General features: G+C 41.9%; 1 protein-coding gene across 1 annotated transcript in view; it reads right to left on the reverse strand.

Moving 5' to 3' along the window:
- Nucleotides 1-4,008: 4,008 nt before the first annotated feature.
- The window catches only part of LOC139009334 (golgin subfamily A member 5), a 32,393-nt gene continuing 15,421 nt past the window's right edge, over nt 4,009-20,980 (reverse strand). Inside the window, exons 7-13 of the mRNA XM_070413590.1 lie at nt 20,044-20,214; nt 16,648-16,776; nt 13,476-13,574; nt 11,710-11,935; nt 9,616-9,721; nt 6,172-6,235; nt 4,009-4,472 (exon numbers count right to left, since the gene is read on the reverse strand). Coding sequence (XP_070269691.1) covers nt 4,392-4,472; nt 6,172-6,235; nt 9,616-9,721; nt 11,710-11,935; nt 13,476-13,574; nt 16,648-16,776; nt 20,044-20,214 — 876 coding nt within the window. The 3' untranslated portion in view covers nt 4,009-4,391. The remainder of the gene's footprint in view (nt 4,473-6,171; nt 6,236-9,615; nt 9,722-11,709; nt 11,936-13,475; nt 13,575-16,647; nt 16,777-20,043; nt 20,215-20,980) is intronic.

Below are 20,980 nucleotides of genomic sequence, written 5' to 3' on the forward strand. Positions count from 1 at the left end.
GCTGGCCTCCTTGCTGCTCTGCTCCTGTAACGCCCACGCATGCCCCGGTTCAGGTGCTTTGCGCTTCTTGAAACTCCTGCCTAGAAAGCCCACTCCATGTGTCACACGGCCCTTTATCCAGGTCTTGCACAATTGTCGCCTCTGCCTTCCTCCCCATCACCTCTCTTTATACCTTGACCTTGTTTAGTTTGTATTCATGGCACTTGACACTAAGTGACGTGCCTATGGTCTGCCTTCCCCGCCTGAATGTAAGTTCACAAGGGCAGGGGCCTCTGTTGTCACCACTCTATTCCCAGGTCCTGGAAGGAGCTAGCACACAGGTCCTCGTAATCTGAACGATTTGGTCGTCTTGTTATGACTTAAAGTTATTTCACCACTTTTAAAAAAAATTGATTTCAGAGAGAAGAAGGGAGAGGGAGAGATAGAAACACCAATGATGAGAGAGAATCATTGATCCGCTGCCTTCTGCATGCCCCCTACGGGGGATTGAGCCTGAAACCCTGACATGCGCCCTGACCAGGAATCGTACTGTGACCTGATTCAAAGGTTGACACTCAGCCACTCAGCCACACCGGCCGGGCACTTTTTTTGGAGACATCGTCTATAAATGAGGCTTCTGTATGTAACACACTTGACACTCCGCGTTCTTACAAAAGGCAAGTTTCGCTTACTGTGAGGTGCTTGAGTCCGTGTCTGTGGAAGTGCAGAATCACTTACTCCATGTTTACTAGGGGGTTAATAGGAATTACCGTGTTCAGAATAACCACTAAGACAGTGGTTCTCAACCTGTGGGTCGTGACCCCTTTGGCGGTCGAATGACCATCCTGCATATCTGATATTTGCATTATGATTCATAACAGTAGCAACATTACAGTTATGAAGTAGCAACGAAAATAATTTTATGGTTGGGTCACAACATGAGGAACTGTATTTAGAGGGCCAGAAGGTTGAGAACCACTGCACTAAGACTTTCTTCTCTGTCACTTACAGCCTCAAGTGCCTTAGGCCTTTAGCCCCTGACCATCTTCTTTGGCTTTTCCAGTTCTTTCCTTCCATCCCATCCAGACCAGGATGCCCCTACCGGCCTTTTCCAAGACAGCTGGCCTCCCGCAATGGGAGCTGCAGCCAAGCAGGCACATTTGAGTAGTCCGGTGGCTCCCAGACAGGGTGAGATGGATGTAAGCCTTCCTAAGCCAGACTGCCCTGCCCAGCACCCTACTCCCCATCAACCACACAGACAGGGTGAGCCTGGTTCCACACATTTTAACAAAGCCCCTGCTCCCCCTTGGAAGTGTTTGTTCTGTAGCAATAGAAGTGGTAGTTTTTGGAAAGCACAAAGTCTAGAGAAAGGGAAATCTTCTTAGGATAATAAACTTATTTTTACACCGACACATACATACCGAGCAGTACAAGAGCTCTGAGAACATATGTGTGTGTATGAGCACATACATACGATGTCCTTAAATGACTGCATTGTATTAAGAAGGAAAAAAATTCGGCCCTCATGCAATCCTTTTAATTAGGCCAAAGAAGGTTTCGTGTTCTCTGAGGGTAAAGGAGAACCCTTAAAACCCCCCGAAAAGTCTGTTAGTGGTCAAGAATACTGAAACTGAAACTCAATGAGAGATTTAAGTAATAATCTCGGAAGCACTTTGTCAAACTATTTCCAAAGCCAAGAATGTGTAAAAGCTGAACAAAAGATTTAGAGCCATACCAACAAAAGCCAGGACATGCGGAGACGGGAAGTCTGGAATACACGATGATGGAGCATGTGCTGTTTTCCATTTTAAGTATGTAACCTGGTTTTAATCATTTTCCAGAAACGTTTCCAAATTAGAGGGAGGGGGGCAACCTTTAAAAGATATTAACAAACCGCGCCTGGCTCACTGGTTGAGCACTGACCCATGAACCTGGAGGTCACGCTTCCATTCCCGGTTGCAGGCATCATCCCTGGGGTGGAGTGTGTAGGAAGCAGCCGATGAATGATTCTCTCTCATCATGATGTTTCTCTCTCTCCCTTCCTCTCTGAAATCAATAAAAAAATGTTTTTTTTAAAAAGAAAATTTTTTTAAAAAAATTAAGATACTAAGAAGACTAAACTCTTTACTCTGTGTGGGACCAGATCTGACTCTGCAGCTCAGACTCTGACAGGCTAGCATCCCTGAGAACAGAACCGATACAAGTCCTATAGGTTTGTGAGTCGACACCCCCACCCGCAACACTTCATGCCCACTTCTGGATGACGTGGTACTTTCTGCCTTTTTCATTCATGCTAAGTTGGAAAAAAGCCCAAACACACCTAGGATGACCTTTAAGATTTTTCTGGTACATGTAGCAGTGTACCAAAACGTTTGAACAATTTACAATTAAAGTCACAGGTCAACTGACGTCACAGCAGAGCTCTCATTAAGGACAGAAACTCTGGCCAGGTTTCCGGCTGGGCACCGGCAGGAGACCTCAGACACTCCTGACTGGAAGACTCTCCCTCGCACAGCCTGAGCCACACAGGGGGTGGGGCAAGAGGAGGTTACACTTGTATGTGAAATGCAGAGTATTATTTATGGATGACTGTATTTTTTCCATATGAACTGTAAACTACTTTTGCCCCACCATGCATATTAATTACACTAGAGACCTGGTGCAAGAAATTCGTCCGGGGGAGGGGGGTTCCCTCAGCCCAGCCTGCACCCTCTCCAATCCGGGACCCCTCAGGGGATGTCCGACTGCTGGTTTAGGCCTGGTCCTGGGCAGTCGGATATCCCTTTCATAATCCTGGACCGCTGGCTCCTAATCACTCACCTGCCTGCCTGCCTGGTCTCCCCCAACTGCTCCCCCTGCTGGCCTGGTCGCCCCTAACTGCCCCCCCCGCCAGTCGCCCCTAACTGACCCCCGCTGCCGGCCAGGTTGCCCCCAACTGCCTCCCTCTGCCAGCCTGGTCGCCCCTAACTGGCCCCCCCCGCCACCCTGGTTGCCCCCAACTGCCCCCCCTGCTGGCCTAGTCACTCCCAACTGCTCCCCCTGTCATCGAGGTCGCTCCACGCAGCCTGCTGTTCAGTTGTTTGGTCGTCCCTCACTAACCCCCCTGCCGGCCTGGTTGTAGGCAGCCATCTTGTGAGGGCGTGAGGGTCAATTTGCACATTACCTCTTTATTATATAGGATCTGAAGAGAGACCACAAGAGCCCAGGGGGCAGAAAAAGAATTGAGATGTGTAGGAAAAAAGAAAAGTCAGAACAGACATTATATTGGACCTAAAGCAAAAAAAGTCTCTCTTCAAAGAATAACTTTGTAATATCTCTGCACTGGAGTGTTTTAAAAATGCAAAGATTGCTGAAACAGATTCGATTTCTAAACGCACAAGCAGGGGCTATGGATGTCCTGAGGTAGGGGCTGGAGGTGTAGGCTGAGAAAAGGAAAAAGGGCGGAGGAGGCGATGAATGATTGAGAATGGAAGGAATTTGGTGCAGGGGTCGGGGAGGGGAAACAGTGCACACACTGGGGCAGGGCAGCCCACTGAGAACCAACCACGAGTGATGCCAGCTGCTGCCATCTGCTCGATCGTCTGGCCATCTGGAAGGGTCTGGCTTAATGGGGATAAAAAACTATTATTTTTAAAAAAGGTAAATGCACAGTAAATTTTATGTTTATAAAAAGATTTATATCAATCAGGCCTTTAACATGTCAAAGTAAATTTGCAAAGTTTGCCCTGGCCGGCGTGGTTCAGTGGCTGGAGTGTTGGCCTGTGTGCTGGAGGGTCTCAGGTTCGATTCCCAGTCAAGGGCACGTACCTGGGTTGCAGGTTATATCCCTGAGGTTGGGATGCATGCAGGCGGCAACCAATCGATGCATCTCCCTCACACTGATGTTTCGTTCTCCTCTCTCTCTGCCCCTCCCTTCCACTCTAAAAAAATAATGGAAAAAATATCCTCACTCTTTGGGTGAAGTATATCAAAAGGGGAAAAAAGTGTATTTGCAAAGTTAAGTAGAGGAAAATACAAAAGCAGACAGAATTATCAAAAAGAAAACCTTTTATTTATGTCACTAAATACAATTAGTTTCCCTGATTACAACCCATAATGAGTATCAGTAAAATACAGGCTGGTCTGTACAGAGGTGAACCACCCAGCATCTGTGTGTACATATATACATGGAACCACCAATCTCAGAAAAAGCGGAGCTGAGCTTGTTAAATTACCGACTGTTTTAGAAACTCTTACCATTTGAGGGAAATTAGAGGAAGATTTAGGTAGCAGAATATAATAACTTAAAAAGTTAAAAGCTTGTAGTGATAAAATAATCTTGGGCACCCTCCTCAGGAATTTGAAGCCATTGACCTGTTACAGATCCAAAGTCTGGAAAAAGACAACCAATCATTGCAACAACTGGGTTCAGTTCATTTGCCATGGGGTTGGTCATGGTGCATTTCCGGTGTATAAGTCAACAAAACAATCATGACCCAGAGGTGAAGCAAAGCCTAAAGAAAGAAAAGGTAATTTGTGGATTAGTCAATGATCCCATCTTCACCACAGGCCCAGTGAGAGGTGCATGGAGGGCAGGAACCACATCTTGGTTGTCTGTGTGTTCCTGTCCAGCACTGTGTCTGTAACATTCCAGGGGCTCAGTGCGTGTTTATTGGGTAACTAATGAAGAAATAGATGTACAACCGATGGAGGGTAGTAGTTACAATTCCTGCATATTTCTCAGTCAAGAGGAGAAAAGTCCTCAACTCATTCATGATAAGCACATGGACCCCAAACAACCAGGTGATTAATGGCTGGAGAGCCATGAAGTGGCTGGAGAGGCTCTTTAAGAGCAGTTAGAGCTGGTGTTCTGAAAGAGGGCTTGGCCATGCTTTGGTGAAGAGGGGTGGGAAGACGTGCTCGACAGGAATGCTGTGCCAGGTTTCAGAGGTGATTTGAGGTCCAGCACAGGACCTCCACTGACAGTCCCACTAGCTCCCTCGTGGTCGGGGGACAACGGCGTGAGGCTCCATCGCTCAGGCATCACTGGCGTGAAGCATCACGTCTCATGCTGACAGAGCACATGTTCTTCAAAATCTCCAACCGGAAATCAACCCAGATGTGGACACATTCTGAATCCTTTCTGAGGCCCATCTTTTTCCTCTCATTCTCTCCACCCCCACTTCTTAAAAACTTTTTTTTTTTAAAGGAGTAACTCTTCCCTCTAGTGGATCAGAGAGAAATTTCTTTCTAAGGGTGCTTTTATTCCTTTTGAAGAAGAAAATGCCTGTTTTAATTCAACTCAACTACTTTTAGCATCCCCATTCAGAACAGCGAGTGAGTTTTTTAGGCTCACAGGATATGTGAAATGGCATGCCTGACTCTGGTAACCATTATTAGAGCTAAGAAATCTGAAAGAAAATAAATCAACCTTGAGACCATTTTAGAAAACAAAGCAAAACACATGAAAGCAACTTTACATCAAGATAAAAATAAAATTGTTTTGTATTGTATTTTTTATCATAAGAGGGGCTTAGCAATGGAGTTAACTGTTAAACTGCACCAAAGTTAATTTTATTGTAGGAAAAGTCTTTGAGCAATTTATATTTTAGACATAACAAATTGTTATTTTCACTTGCATTACTAAAAATGAATTCTCTTTCAAAACTGACTGCTAAACTTTCAGTCAAAAAGACCAGCAGCTGCCCGGCTGGTATAACTCAGTGGTTGAGCCTCAACCCATGAACCAGGAGGTCATGTTCAATTCCTGGTGAGGGCACATGCCTGGGTTGCAGGCTCGATCCCCAGTAGGGGGCATGCAGGAGGCAGCCAGTCATGATTTTCCCATCATTGATGTTTCTGTCACTCTCTCTCCCTCTCCCTTCCTCTCTCTCTGAAGTCAATAAAAACATATTTTATTTTTTAAATATATTTTATTGATTTTTTACAGAGAGGAAGGGAGAGGAATAGAGAGGTAGAAACATTGATCAGCTGCCTCCTGCACAACCCCTACTGGGGATGTGCCCACAACCAAGGTACATGCCCTTGACCGGAATCAAACCTGGGACCCTTCAGTCAGCAGGCCGACGCTCTATCCACTGAGCCAAACCAGTTAGGGCAATAAAAACATATTTTAAATAAAAAGACCAACAACTGAAAAAAACCTAGTTAAAAATCAAGTGCAGCATTGTTTTTTAAAACAAGTTCACTTACCATATATATAATTACAAAAACTCGTGCTATGGGGTATCTTCGGAGAAAAATTCCCAGACGGATACTGTGCAAACGGTAGTGGGGAGGAGAGAAGATAAAAGAAGAGAGTTAGACTAACAACAGATCTACCTGTGGTAATATCTAATAATGCATTTTGACACTTCACTCATTTATACTAGTTCTGTGGCCACCATAAAGATTTATTTATAGTAGATTAAATAATTATTTGAAATAATCATATAGAAATGCCATAGTGTAAACAAATACTTTTATCATTACTTGGGTTTAGCTTTTAAACAACTTGGTCCTTCTCTAAATCATTTTTTCTTTTAGGAACTAAGTAAGTTATAAAACACAAGGCAATTGTGAAAACAAGAATAGGAGAAAGTCTAGTTGGAATCAATCTGCAAATTACTAATCAAAAAGCTTTTGTATGGATACTATGCTTCCCAAAGACACAAAACTACAGAAAACCAAGTAAACACTTAAACAAATGAAGTGTGAGGAGCAATATGATGTCCAGACCTTGCCACTCACACCTTTTTCCAGTCCCCCCATCAAGATGGACACGGGGACAAGCAAATACACCTTCTCTACCTTTCTGTTTCTCTGACTGCCACTAGCACAATGCCTTCCATACTGGCTCTCTAAAAATTATGTAGGCTGAATAATTGAAAGTTGAAACAGATGTGCATATTAATTTGGAGATGACTACGGCATCCTTGGTCCATGACTTTGGGAATCTTAGTAAATCCTCCTCCTTATATGTAACACCACAGCTATATTCTGATACATAAAGGTAAAAAAGATTGCTCTTTTATGCAATAACTCATTGAAACCGTGTTTAATTATAAGACAAAAGAGTTTAGTAGGATATTTAGACATGAACTTTATCAATGCTATATATAAACTGTTAAGACATTTTTCCCTTTAAAAGACAATAAAAGACAAATTATTAATCTTTTATTATTATACCACTTAACAGCGAAATAAATTGTTATTTATGGTTAGCACATGTATGAAAATGGTAACGGGGGTGGTTTAGATTAAATTTGCAGGAGTCCCTGAGCATCAATGAATGTTTGGTGGTTTCTTCTAGCAAGTCTTTTGCTTCATTTATTTTGGTTGCTAAGTACAGAGATCCACCTTTATCTGGGTGATTCAAAATCATGATTCTCTGTGAGCTGTTCTAATCTCGGCCTTGCCAGCAGATGGGTTCACATCCAAAATAAGAATAGCTTCTCGCCGACTCGTTTTCTGTTCAAATCCTCCTTTATAGGATAGTAGGATGAAAGGCGAGGTGTGAAATCTTCTGTGATTACTTGTTCTACAGGTTTCCAGGCCTGAAATACACAGTGACCTGCGTATGCAAAAGCTGCAATACCCAGTCCTACAGCATCAAGCTTCCGGCCATCCTTGGGCGATCTCCAAGCCCGCCCATGTGGTCAAGGGAGGTGAGTGCTCAGCATAACACCAGCATCGCCAGTGGGGGTGATGCTGCCAAGCGCAGCCGTGGCACTGCGGCAGAGCGAGACCTAAAACCCTTTTCTGGCAATTATCTAAGACCTTTATTAACAGGTGCTTGCCATTTGTTGAATTTTTTTAAAAAAATCAAGTTGTACACTTTTATTACAAATTAAAAATGAGGTTCTTGAAAAATCTCAACTTGCCAGATATAAAACAATTTAAAAACCTCTAAAGGTGTATTAAGAAAAACTAGGCTTTTTTTTTTTTTTTAACATGTTTGTCATTACCAAAAAAGAGACATCTTTAGGTAAAAATATTAAAATCCCCATGCTGCATAGCTGGTCAATGGGCAAAAAGCAAGAACTTAAGATCTTCAGCTCCAATCTTTCTTGTTGTTGTTAATCTCACATGAGGCTATTTTTTCCATTGCTTTTTCAGAGAGAGTGGGAGGTGTGTGTGTGTGTGTGTGTGTGTGTGTGTGTATAGAGAGAGAGAGAGAGAGAGAGAGAGAGAGAGAAAGAGAGAGAGAGAAATATCAATGTGAGAGAGACACACATCGACTGGTTACCTCCCGCATGTGCCCTCCAGGGACAGGGAGCAAACCCACATGTACCCTTGACTGGGAATCAAACCCAAGACCCTTGGGTGCACAGGCTGACGTTCTAACCACTTAGGAACACTGGCCAGGCATGGTCATTTAATATTGCTGGAATTTGATCTTCATTTCTTCTCGTTGGATGACTAAACCGGATAGTAGAGATGGTAAGCTGGCGTTTACTCAGCCCTGCTTTGCTCAGCTTTGGGAGATGAACTCTCAGCTGGCGGATCAGCTGCTTTAGTCTCAGTGCCATCTTGTGTTTAGGGTTGTCTAGGCATCTGCATACATTGCAACAGTACTGATGTCGAAGTAGCTGTTGACCTTGGGTCTGATAATCCTGCTGGCAATTGTGTGGAGGACCCTCTGACGTGGAGAGCATCTACAATGCTTATGGTCTGCTGCATATTTACTGCCTTGCACTGGAACTCCACAAGGGCCTGTAACATTTGCTGCCTCCACACCCTTTTCTCCTTTAACTCCATCAAACCCCATAGCCTTTCCTTCTCCTACACTGTGAGGGTACTTCCTGGGGTTCTCCTTCTTTATGGCAGTCTGGTGTACAAGCACATCTTCTTTGGTGTCATTTCTATTGATTGAACCATATCCGTCTCTTACACCGAACCATTTTACTGCTCCCAAAATCTTCGTTGCAATGATTTTGTCCCTGCTGGCCGGTGCCCAGGATATGAGGCTACCTGGGCTGGCACTCCCTGTGCCACTGGCTGTGGTGCCAGACTTGGTGTTGGCAGTGCTGAGGGTGGGGGTGGCAGGCCTCCCTGCTGATGGTTGGGGTGATGGTGACTGGGGCTGTCTGCAGCAGCTGCGGCTCCTCCTAGGGTGTGATGGTAACTAGGCCGGAGCGGTGGCAGTGCAGCTGCTCGGAGCTCTCTAGGGTCCTCTCTTCACTCCTGATAAACTCTAAAACATTTTCTATGTAAGGTGGATGTCTTCTAGTATAAAAAGTTTATTTATAAATATATACATAACATAAATTATGTATTATTTATGTAACATTAAAAACATATTACAATGAGTACTGTTCATTAGTAGCATCTTTTATTCTAATCACATGACAAATGAGATAAAGCATTCAAATGGATGCATTTACATGTAATAGAGACTTTCTCAATAAAATTTAATGAGTTTTTAAATAGAGCTTATTACAGAAAGAAATGGTCAGGATTAATCATCTTCAATAAGTAAAGGTACTGGCAGACCTCTTAAAGCAATTTCATGACACTGAAATCCCATGAAAGGAATAAGGTAAATGCCACTTAAATATCAGCTCTGTCTGATGGGACTCACAATGATGAAAACCACTAGAAAAGGTTATAAAAATATTTGATGGTCCATCACTCATCGTTACTGGCAGGACTTACCTAAATTGGTCAATTGAACTAGCAGCTTTGCGGACTCTTCCATACATTCCTGCCAGACTAGTTTCTGTGTCATTAAAAAGAACAGGAACGTTTCGCAGACGTGCCCCTGTTTAAAGAAGAAAATAATGAATGGAGGTACAGACAGCAAAATGAATTTTCTAACAAGATTACAGTGAATATACATTAAGTTACATGTGGAAGAAATTCTCAAGGCCAACTTTCTAAGTATTACATCCAGAGATAAAATCATAAAAAAAACAGGTAAATTTGATTATATGAAATGTTTGAACTTCCATATCCAAAAAATCAAAATGTAAAAACTAGAAAAATTATTTCTCTATGAAATTAGCAAAAATTAAAGTTTATAAATACCAAGTGTTGTCATAGACAATATTAATGGACACAGCTCCTGTGCTAGTAAGAATGGCCTTTCTACAAAGCCGATGACTCCCACATCTCATCTCCAGCCCAGACCACTCCCAACTCGACTTGTCCAATCACCTGCTCCATTTCCATCTGGATGTCTAATAGTCATCCCAAACTGAGCATGCCAAGACCATGTACTGACTGCTCGCCCTGCTGCCAACCCACTCGTCCTGCAGTTCTCCCATCTCAGACATGAGAACTCCATCCTTCCACCTGCTCAGGCCTCCACCTTGACTCCTTTCTTCCTATCAAACGTCACAATCTGCCAGCAAATGCTGTCAGCTCACCTTTAACATAAATCCTCACAATCCCCACTCTGGTCTGAACCACCATCATTTCTCACATGGATTAATACAACAGCTCCTCCTGGTCCCCTGCCTCCGCTCTTAGTTCTTTGTAGTCTATTATGGACTTAGCAGCCAGAGGTATCTTGTTAAAATACAGGTTACATCAGCCACCCTTCTCAAGACCCTCCAGTGGCTTTCCCTTCCTTCAGAGAAGTCGTCCTACACGCTTAAACAGCCTCCTCCAAGTTCTCTGAATTCACCTTACACTCCGTTCCCCTCAATCCTGCTGCCCTGGCCTCCCTGCTGTTCCTGCAACATGCCAGCAACATTCCTGCCTCAGGGCCTTTGCACTGCTCTTCTCCCTCCCTGGAACACTCTTCCCGTGGATCTCCTCATCGTCTACTATCTTACCTGCTACCTTTTCAATGAGGTCTTCCTTGACCACCCTAAAGTACAATCCCTTCTCCACACTCAGCACCCGGTGTCTCCCTTCCTCGGCAGCACATACCACCATCTCACATTGTTCTTTACTGCCTGTGTCCTCCACCTGCATTCCTCTCCACACCACCAGAATGGAAGATCCGCAGGGCAGAGATTTGGGTCTCTTTTGTTGCCCAATGTCTAGGATAGTACCTGGGTACAAACTAGGCACTTAATAATTATTTGCTGATTTTGCCACTAAAAACCAAAAGCCTTCAAATGTGTACTATTGACCCAGCATTCCATTTCTAGTCATTTATCCCAAGAAAATAAGAGATGTACAGAAAATATTTTCCTCAGAACTGCTATATTAGTGACAAAAATGGCAACAATCTAAATTCCCAACCATAAGGAACTGATCAAACAAATTACAGTATTTACACAATAGATTCCTATAAAGCAATGTATAAGCTATATTATGAAACTTATTTATATGAAAAAAGTTAAAAATCAATAAAACAGGCCTCTTTTCTCCAAGTCCCATACTAGTGAGAGATATTAATCAGTTCACAGTCCAATTTACTAATGATCATATCAAACAGCACATGGCCCCATCTTCACATCAGGAGAAAAGTGAGTGCTTCGTTGGATAAAACCTCTTTCTTAATAAAAATGGTCTTTTTTTAACTTAGCAAAATCGCGTTTGAATTAGCAACATTAGAAATCAAGGTAACAAAACGTTTTTGTTTTTGTTTTTTAATCCTCACCTGAAGATATTTTTCCATTGATTTTTAGGGAGAGCGGAAGAGAGAGGGAAAGACAGAGAGAAACATCAACGTGGGAGAAACACATCGACTGGTTGCCTCCCCAACGCACCCCAACCAGGGCCCAGGCCAGGGAGGAGCCTGCAATCAAGGTACGTGCCCTTGACTGGAATTGAACCGGCCGTTCTTTTTATTACCTTCACCATTGTCAACTCCAGACATATTGATGGAAGACCCAGTGCTCCCAGCTCCAGTGGCCAATTTCATCTGCTGCTCGAGGCGCTCCAGCTGGAAGACCAGCGAGTTCTTCTCAGTGCTGAGGCTCTCCAGCATGGTCTGCTTCTGGATGAGAGTCTCTGTCAGCTGGTGGAGTCGACTCTCCAACTCGGACTGGCTGCTATTGCTTAGGGTTTTATTGGTAAGCTGAAAGGCAACAATTCATAAAAGTATTACATAAAACCAGTCATACAACACAGAAACCACACTGCCACATCCGCACGGGTGAACTGTGGTATTCACTGATTTCTCAAAACTCTGTAATGATTCTTTCATTGTCTACAGAAGCAATTTTCAAACTGTATTAGTGGGTCACAAAATCAACTTGTTGGTTCACAATCGACACGTTAAAAAGTAGAACAGAATGGGACGTATCAAAGTGTACAGCACATAGTATGTGAGAGTATTGTTTTGTGAAATTTCTGTATTAGTTTTGTACGTTGTAAGAACGGTAACATCATGGTCAAAAATATCTGAAAGCACTGATCCATGGGACATAGTTGAAACATTTTGACCTGAATAACAACGGTTGTGCAAAGACCACTCGCTTCCAGTGGTTTTCATCCCTGCTCTGCGATTTCCTAGCTATCTGACTTGGACAAACTGCTATAGCTCTCTGAATCTGTTTCCTCCAGTGAGGACAAATGTGCTTGCTATCTGTCTCCTCATGTGTTAAGTGAGGACAGCAGTGCCTGTTGCATGTGGTATTTAGGGATATTAAATGAGAATTTCCTAGTAGGGTCTGGTGACGGTTGTTAGTAACTTCCTTCACTGCATCTTCTATTTGTTCTGTCACCATTTCCCTCCTCCACTCAGCTGTCCACATTTACTGCTTGGAAAATTCAGTCCCCTTCTCTTATCTAGGCTCTACCTGCCTTCAAAGCCTCTTCCTTGAAGCCTTTTCCAACCACCCTAGCCCGAGCTGACCTCAGCTTTCTTTTAGACTCCCATGAACTGCCTCAGCATTTATCAATCACTTTGGTAACACTGTTTAAAGGAGTCCATTACTTATTGAGTCAGTCGCCTGAAGAGAAGGGAGGAAAGGGCAATCTACAACTACAGAGTAAGCGGAAAGCATGATTTTGGCAGTTAATGATCAAGACTGGTAAACTTGGGTGCTAGGCACAGGCTGTTTTCTGTATGTTTCACATTTTCAGAGTTACAACGAGGTCTTGCTGACTTCATGAAAGACCTATCAATTGCTAATAGAAAGATTTATCCCTGGATTTTTCTTAGGAAAGAGAAAACACATTTATGAAACTGGCAATCAGCATAATCCTCACTGAAGTTAGAAGGTATTGGGATAATTCACATCTCCCTGAGTGACTCTGGCTACAAGATCTATAATGAAAGTGTAATATGCTAATTAGACCAGACAGCCGAATGACCTTCTGGACGTCCTTCCGGACGAAGAAGGGGCTGTGAGGTCTGAGAGCAGCCGCCACAGCTGCATGGGCAAAAATTTCGTGCATCGGGCCTCTAGTACTTTTATAAGAAGCCAGCCACAGAATACAGCAAGTGCAGACTCATAGATGAAAAGTCTGTATCAGGTTGAAAATAACATTGTACCACTGCAACAAGAAAACTCAGATGAAAGTATGGAAAAAGAAGATCTTACTGTATTCTTTGGAAAAAATGTGGCTTTACAATGAATGGTATCTTTGCCCAAGTTGTAAATGACACATACCTGATTCCTAAGTTTCTGAATTTCTTCTTCTCGATCTTTAATTCTGCTTTGCAATGTGTTCTTTGTTCGATAAAGATCTTCTTCTATGTAATGGAATTCCTACATAAATGAGGCACAATATGAAAGTTAAAACAGCGTTCCTGCCCTAACTGGTTTGGCTCAGTGGATAGAGCATCGGCCTGCGGACTGAAGGGTCCCAGGTTCGATTCCGGTCAAGGGCATGTACCTTGGTTGCGGGCACATCCCCAGCAGGGGGTGAGCAGGAGGCAGCTGATTGATGTTTCTCTCTCATTGATGTTTCTAACTCTCTATCCCTCTCCCTTCCTCTCTGTAAAAAATCAATAAAAATATATTAAAAAAAACAAAAAACCCCACAAAAAACAGCGTTCCTTCCCTATTCCATCCCCAGAACCTAAAACAGTGCCTGACAGATAGTAGACATCAATATGGGCTGAGTATATACTAAATGAATAAATGAACAGATTTGGATGGGTCTGATGAAAAGTTATACTTCAGCATCATGTATCAATTTGTAGATTAATGTTTAAGCACAAGTCTTTACGTGGTCATATGTTTTAAATTTTTCTGGAACTGCTACTGGATCATCATATGATAAGTGTATGTCTAACTTAAAGGAAGAAAACCTGAAAATTGTTTTCCAAATACCTGTACCAGTTTGCATTCCCACAGCAATATGAGAGCGTGCCAGTTCTTCGCATCCTTCCCACACTTGGTGGTGTCAGTCTCTGTAAGTGTAGCTAATCTAGCTGGGTATGTGGTGCTATCTCATTGAGGTTTCACTTTGCATTTCCCTAATGACTAATGATGTTGAGCAGCTTATTCATGTGCTTATTTGTATCAGGCAATCTCTTGTACCTTTTTTATTAATAAAAGAGAGAAAGAAACAAATAAATACCTCTGGGTTCACTATCAACTGCATTAAACCACTGCTAGTCTGTACAGTAAATACGATCATTCAGAGTCAAGTCGAATTTAAGAACAAAGCACATCCAGGAAAGAAAGAGTAATTAGTTGGCTAAGTACCTTCAAAAGCATTATGTAGCATAGGGAATATAGCCAATTATATTGTTAGTAACTTTGCATGGTGACAGATGGTAACACCCTGGGTGGGGGGTCATTTTGCAATGTATATAAATATCGAATCACTATAATGTACACCTAAAACTAATGGTATATTGTATGACAATTTAAAAAAGCATTATGCTTCACTGTGCTGGGAGCTTCATATAGCTCCTTCAGTAAAAGGAGCTGTATGAAGACAGACATGTGAGATGGACTAAGCTGCCAGAGATACTTTAGACATTTAGTTCAATTTGCTCATTTCACAGACTGTAAAAACTGAGATAGTGAAAAAAAAAAAAAGAGAAAATGGCCCTAGCTGGTTTGGCTCAGTGGATAGAGCGTCAGACTGTAGACTAAAGGGTCCTGAGTTCGATTCCTGTCAAGGGCACATGCCCGGGTTGTGGGCTCGATCCCCTGTAGGGGGTGAGAGCAGAAGGGAGCCAATCAGTGATTCTTTCTCATCATTGACGTTTCCATCTCTCTCTTCCTCTCTCTTCCTCTCTGAAATCAATAAAAATGTATTTTTTTAAAAAAGAGAGAAAATGAGGAAGGTAATTAGGATAGAAGAATAATTTACAGGTACGCCTTATTTCTGAAGCTCCAGGCTAGCACGAAATTTAAGGTTGAAATTATCTAAACTGATAAAGAGCACTACAGGACATTTAATCTAGATGTTAAGTACTTCACATCTAGAACATCTGATTACTAAGTAAACAGCCATAGCTACATTCAGCTCCACTTTCTTCTACTCACCTCCCTCATTTTATAGAAGGGCACTGGAAAAGAATGTGGTTGAAACCATGTGCCATAATAAAATGAAAGTTATCTCACTAACCACCAAGAATATAAAATTTTTGCCTTTAAATATATATTAGATCATTAAATAGATTAAAGTGCAATTTCTGAAAGGACAGCTAATCTTGTAATTAAATTAATATAGCCCATGATGTACTCTACAGGCTGCTACTCAGTGAGTTTTTCTCTTAATATGCAAAAAACAGATTTAAGTGCTATTTTCATAATAAAAACAAGTATTTCTCTGAGAATTGAACCAGTTTCAGAAAGAATAAATCCTAATGAAAAAAAATCCTGCCAGGCCAGAATGGCTCAGTTGATTGAGTGCCGTCCTGTGCTCCGAAAGGTTGCCAGTTCAATTCCCAGTCAGGGCACAAACCTGGGCTGCGGTTTTGATCCCCAATTGGGGCACGTACAGAGGACAACCAATCAATGTTTCTCTTTCACATTGATGCTTCTCTCTCTCTCTGTCTCTCTCTGTTCCTCTCTTCTTCTCTCTAAGCATGTCCTCACATGATGATTTAAAAAAAAAATCTTTAAAGGACATAAATATGCAAAGCTGGAATAGTTTTATCTTCTATAAAATAAACAGGATAGTGATTTTATTGTGAGAAATGAAATAAGAAAATGTAAATTAAGTGCCTATAACAATGTCACTGCTTAGTAAATTATAGATGTTATTAATATTAGATAGAGAATCTTATTCTGAAAATGTGGCTATAAACATGTTTAACTGTGTTAATATGAAAACTACTATAGAAGTATATTAAAGTAAAATATACTTGGGGAGCAGACAACTGCTAACTGAACAATGAAATAGAATCTTAACCATGATTTGTAAGTATAATCTGTATAAGCACTTTTTCTCAATCAGAAAAAGTAATCTAATATGGTACTAATGTTATATCTCTATGAACAGATTTGGATGGGTCTGATGAAATATAAAAATCAACTGATGTTTTTAAGTTTTCTTTATGTATACACTCTGACAAACAAATATTAAAAAAATACAGAGTAGTAGAAAAAGAACTCTAGGACAGGAATCCTGGATTCTATTCTATTCTGTAATTAGTTGTGTAAAATTAGGCAAGTCCCATAACCATTTTGAGCCTCTATTTTTCAGCTGTTAAAACAAACAATTAAAGAGCGTGGGACAGTGGTGGCAGCCAGGCCTGTCTACCACTAGTTCTCTAAGCACATCCCCTAAGAATGTCAGGAAGCTGCTTCACTGGGATGTGTCCTCGTGTGACAGCTGGGAGACAGTCTTCTCCAATAATCAATCTAAAATCCTTACCTGCTTCTGTCGGTCCAATTCTGCCTCAAGTTCTTGTTTAGATGCTTTATGCCCAGCTATTTGGTCTTGCAGATCTTGCAACTGTTCTCTTGTTGATTCTGCTTCACTGACCTGTTGAGCCTCCATATCCTAAAAAGATGAATCTTACATGTGAAAGTAATCAATAACTAACTGTTCAGTTCAATATGTACTGAGCAATCGTCACGCACCATGAACTGGAGTCAGCAGGCACGGGAGGGACAAAGATGAAAGACATGGTCTCAGCCTAAAAGGAGCATATAAACTGACGCTTCAGTATATAATACTAGAGGCCCGGTACACGGAATTGGTCCGGGGGAGAGGGGGGTGTCCCAATGCCCAGCCTGCACCCTCTCCAATCTGGGACTCCTTGGGGGATGTCCGACTGCCAACATCCCTCTCACAATCCGGGACCACTGGCTCCTAACCACCTGCCTGCCAGCCTGATCGCCCAACCGCTCCCCTACCAGCCTGATTGACGTCTAACTGCTCCCCTGCCGTCCCGATAGCCCACAACTGCCCTCCCATGCCAGCCTGATCGCCCACAACTTCCCTTCCTTGCCAGCCCAATCACCTCCAACTGCCCTCCCCTGCCAGCCTGATGGCTCCTAACTGCCCTCCCCTGCTAGCCTGATGGCCCCCAACTGCCCTCCCCTGCTGCGACCTGCCTCCTCCGCCAGGACCGGCCTCCTCCGCGCTGCGCGGAGCCACGGGACCTCCAGGCCTCACTGCACGGAGTGGCCGCGGAGTGGCCGCCATGCCCCACCTCCGCTGTGCATGTTGCCATCTTGTGGTGGCCATCTTGTGATGACGTTGCGCATGAGGGCGCAAGGACCACCTAGGCTTTTATTAATATAAATGGCAAATGGTGAGAGCAATGAACAGGATAGCATAGCTGCCATGGCACATAAACCATTTGGTTTAAGAAGTACGAGAAGATGGGGGGTGGCGGTAGCCAGGGAGAGGTCAATGGGGGGAAAAGGAGACCTATGTAATACTATATATAATACTTTAAACAATAAAGAATTAAAAAAATAAAAGAAGTATGAGAAGACAGTGCCCCACTGGGAGATTTATATCTGTATTCAAAAGCTAGCAGTTTCAAAAAGAACTGAACTGCCTGGCCGGCGTGGCTCAGTGGTTGAGCATTTGAAATCAATAAAAAATATAATAATAAAAAAAAAGAACACATGTTCTGGAATCAGACTAGGGATCACATCCTGACTCTACTACTTTACAAGTCATGGAAAGTTACTTTCCTTCTTCATACCTATATTTCTTCAAACTGTCAAATGAAACTATATTATTTCCCTTACAGGGTTATGATAAGGAATAAATGAAAGGAGATATATCTATATCTATACCTATATCTATATCTATCTATATCTATATCTATATCTATGTCTATATCTATATCTATATCAAGCTTAGTGGCTTAGTGCAGTGCCTATCATGGAAGTGCTCAGTAAATGATAGCTATTGTAATTATTAACCATTCTCCCATTTTGCTAGACCTAATACTATAATCTTTATTACAGACTTGATAAACTTCTTGAAAAAGGGTAGGAAAATGGGTTAATGTCATCAATGAGGTTGGGGTAAAGATATTCTTTTTTTTTTTTTTTAAATATATTTTATTGATTTTTTACAGAGAGGAAGAGAGAGGGATAGAGAGTTAGAAACATCAAGGAGAGAGAAACATCGATCAGCTGCCTTCTGCACACCCCCTACTGGGGATGTGCCCGCAGCCAAGGTACATGCCTTTGACCGGAATCGAACCCGGGACCCTTCAGTCTGCAGGCCGACGCTCTATCCACTGAGCCAAACCAGTCAGGGCAGGATATTCATTTTTATTAATTCAGAGAGGAAGGGAGGGAGACAGAAACATCAATGATGAGAGAGAATCTTTGCTCCCCTACTGGGGAGCAAGCCTGAGACCCAGGAATGTGCCCTTATGAGGAATTGAACGGTGACCTCCTGCTTCATGAGTTGATGCTCAACCACTGAGAGCCACACGTGCTGGGGAAGGATGTGATATTAAATAAACAAATCGTATTTTCCACAATTCTACCCAAAAGACATGTATGAAGAAGGCAAGGTATGAATAAAATTAACATCTACTTAATTTCTAAGTTCATGGGACTAAAATTGTTTGGAATTGAAAATTATTTACAGGGGAAAAAAAATCCTACTTTAAAGACTACAAGGACAGAAGTCTTTTTTTTTTTTTTTTTTTTCAAATATATTTTATTGATTTTCTACAGAAAGGAAGGGAGAGAAATAGAGAGTTAGAAACATCGATGAGAGAGAAACATCGATCAGCCGCCTTCTGCACATCTCCCACCGGGGATGTGCCCACAACCTAGGTATATGCCCTTGACCGGAATCGAACCTGGGACCCTTCAGTCCGCAGGCTGATGCTCTATCCACTGAGCCAAACCGGTTTTGGCAAGGACAGAAGTCTTTACCGGCTCTTCTAGTTGGCCAATAAGAAAAAAAAAATCCAGAAATAATAGCAGTTACTACTTACCGAGAGCCTTTTACACATATCCTTATTCTCAAAATAACCTTTATCTGCATTTTACAAATGAGAAAACTCAGGCTCAGTGAGATAAACTGCCTTGTGCAAGGTAACACGTCGATTAAGGGCCCAGGATGAGATCTATCTCCAGATCTGACATTCAGGCCTATGCTCTAGACGAGCTAGACTATTCTCACAACTTCCCCACTTTCCTTTGTGGTTTATGTATGTCTTACAAATCAATAATTCTGAGTTAATGCATGGATGAATAGCTTTTGTGAATTTTTTTTAAAGGAGGCTTGCTACCTTGTACTTTATCTTCTCTCATCCTCAGAGACTCCTCCTATATTTATGTCAAAGACCCTATGTTTAAATTAATGGCTCAGTTTACTCTTAAATATAGTAATTATAAATAAACTATAAGATTATGCATGAAACTATAATTAAAAGACAACCCCTGGTCCCATTTTAATATCAGAAAACATCCCAGTTATACAGATAAGCCAAAATCTAATTTGTATTTAACTGTTAGAATGTAAGATGCAGAAGTATGAAGATTCTGTCTGGTTCCTTGTTATAACTCCAAGCCTAGAAGATGCCTGGCACATGGCAGACACTTGGTAAGCGTTTGTTGGATTAACGAATCTCGTTACCTACATTTATTATTGCCATAACTTGAAGTCAATCAATGCACAAAAAACCTATTGCTTTAGGTTCACTTCTATATGGTGACTATTATTCCAGAAGTTCCACATGTTATTTCACCAATACCCTTCCCCTAAAATACAGAATCCAGCACCTCTATTAACAGCTGGGGGTAAATGGCTGTCTCTGAAGTGAACTGTAAGGTATCTTACCTGTAACTCAGATCTCAACTGATGTATCTGACCCATCAGTTTCTGTATTTCTTCCCTTTGCATCTCCTTTTCATGCCGAAGATCTTCTAGCTCCATGCTATTAGCAGTATTGCTGTCCAGGCCTTCAAAACCAGATCCTTCCTTTAAGCTGCTAATTAATTTTTCTTTCGACTATTACATTAAAAAAAGAAATATTTTAAAACAAAGCAGAGATTAGCTTGTATATTGAATATCGCCTATCATACACCAACTAAACCACTACGGAAATATTCCAGTGATAGCCTTCATCGAAGAAATTAATGGAGGAAATCCACTGGAATAAAAATACAACAGAGCCTTGCTATACAATGTCCTTGGACTTTAGTCCCCAGAACCATGTTACTGAAATTCATTAAGATTTTTCTCATTCTTCCTCACCCTTATTTTTCCTATCACAATCCACTCAACAGATACTTATGGAGCACCTATGATGGGCTTGGCATTGTGCTAAGTGTCCTGTGTAATAAAGATAGTGTCTCTCACTTCGGATAGTACCCTCTGCCTTATAAACTAAAGGGGAGGTTACAAGTATCCAGTAGAGGGCAATAAATGCAAGCAGAGGAGGGATATGGTAAGATCACTCTAGAGTTCCAAGGAGGGGAAACCACTTCTGGGGAAGAGAAGACTTGACTTGAAAGATAGCTGTTATTATTGGTCCTGAAAATCGGCTAGGATTTTAACAGGTGGAGAGAAAACAGAGCGCAAAGCATAAAACTGCAAAAGCATGAAGGCCTTTAAGAACATTTCATTGAGATGCACACAGAAAGTATGTTAGGACCCATTTGTGGGGGTTTCAGATACCAGACTAAATGTTTGAATTTTATTTGGTAGGCTAAACCAAATGACCAGAAAGTAGACAGGGAAATGTTATGATGAGAGATGCATTTTAGGAGGCTTA

This window comes from Myotis yumanensis, unplaced genomic scaffold (assembly GCF_028538775.1).
Source record: "Myotis yumanensis isolate MYYU_CA2020_CCGP unplaced genomic scaffold, mMyoYum1.0.hap1 SCAF_1, whole genome shotgun sequence".
NCBI classification, from domain to species: Eukaryota; Metazoa; Chordata; class Mammalia; order Chiroptera; family Vespertilionidae; genus Myotis; species Myotis yumanensis.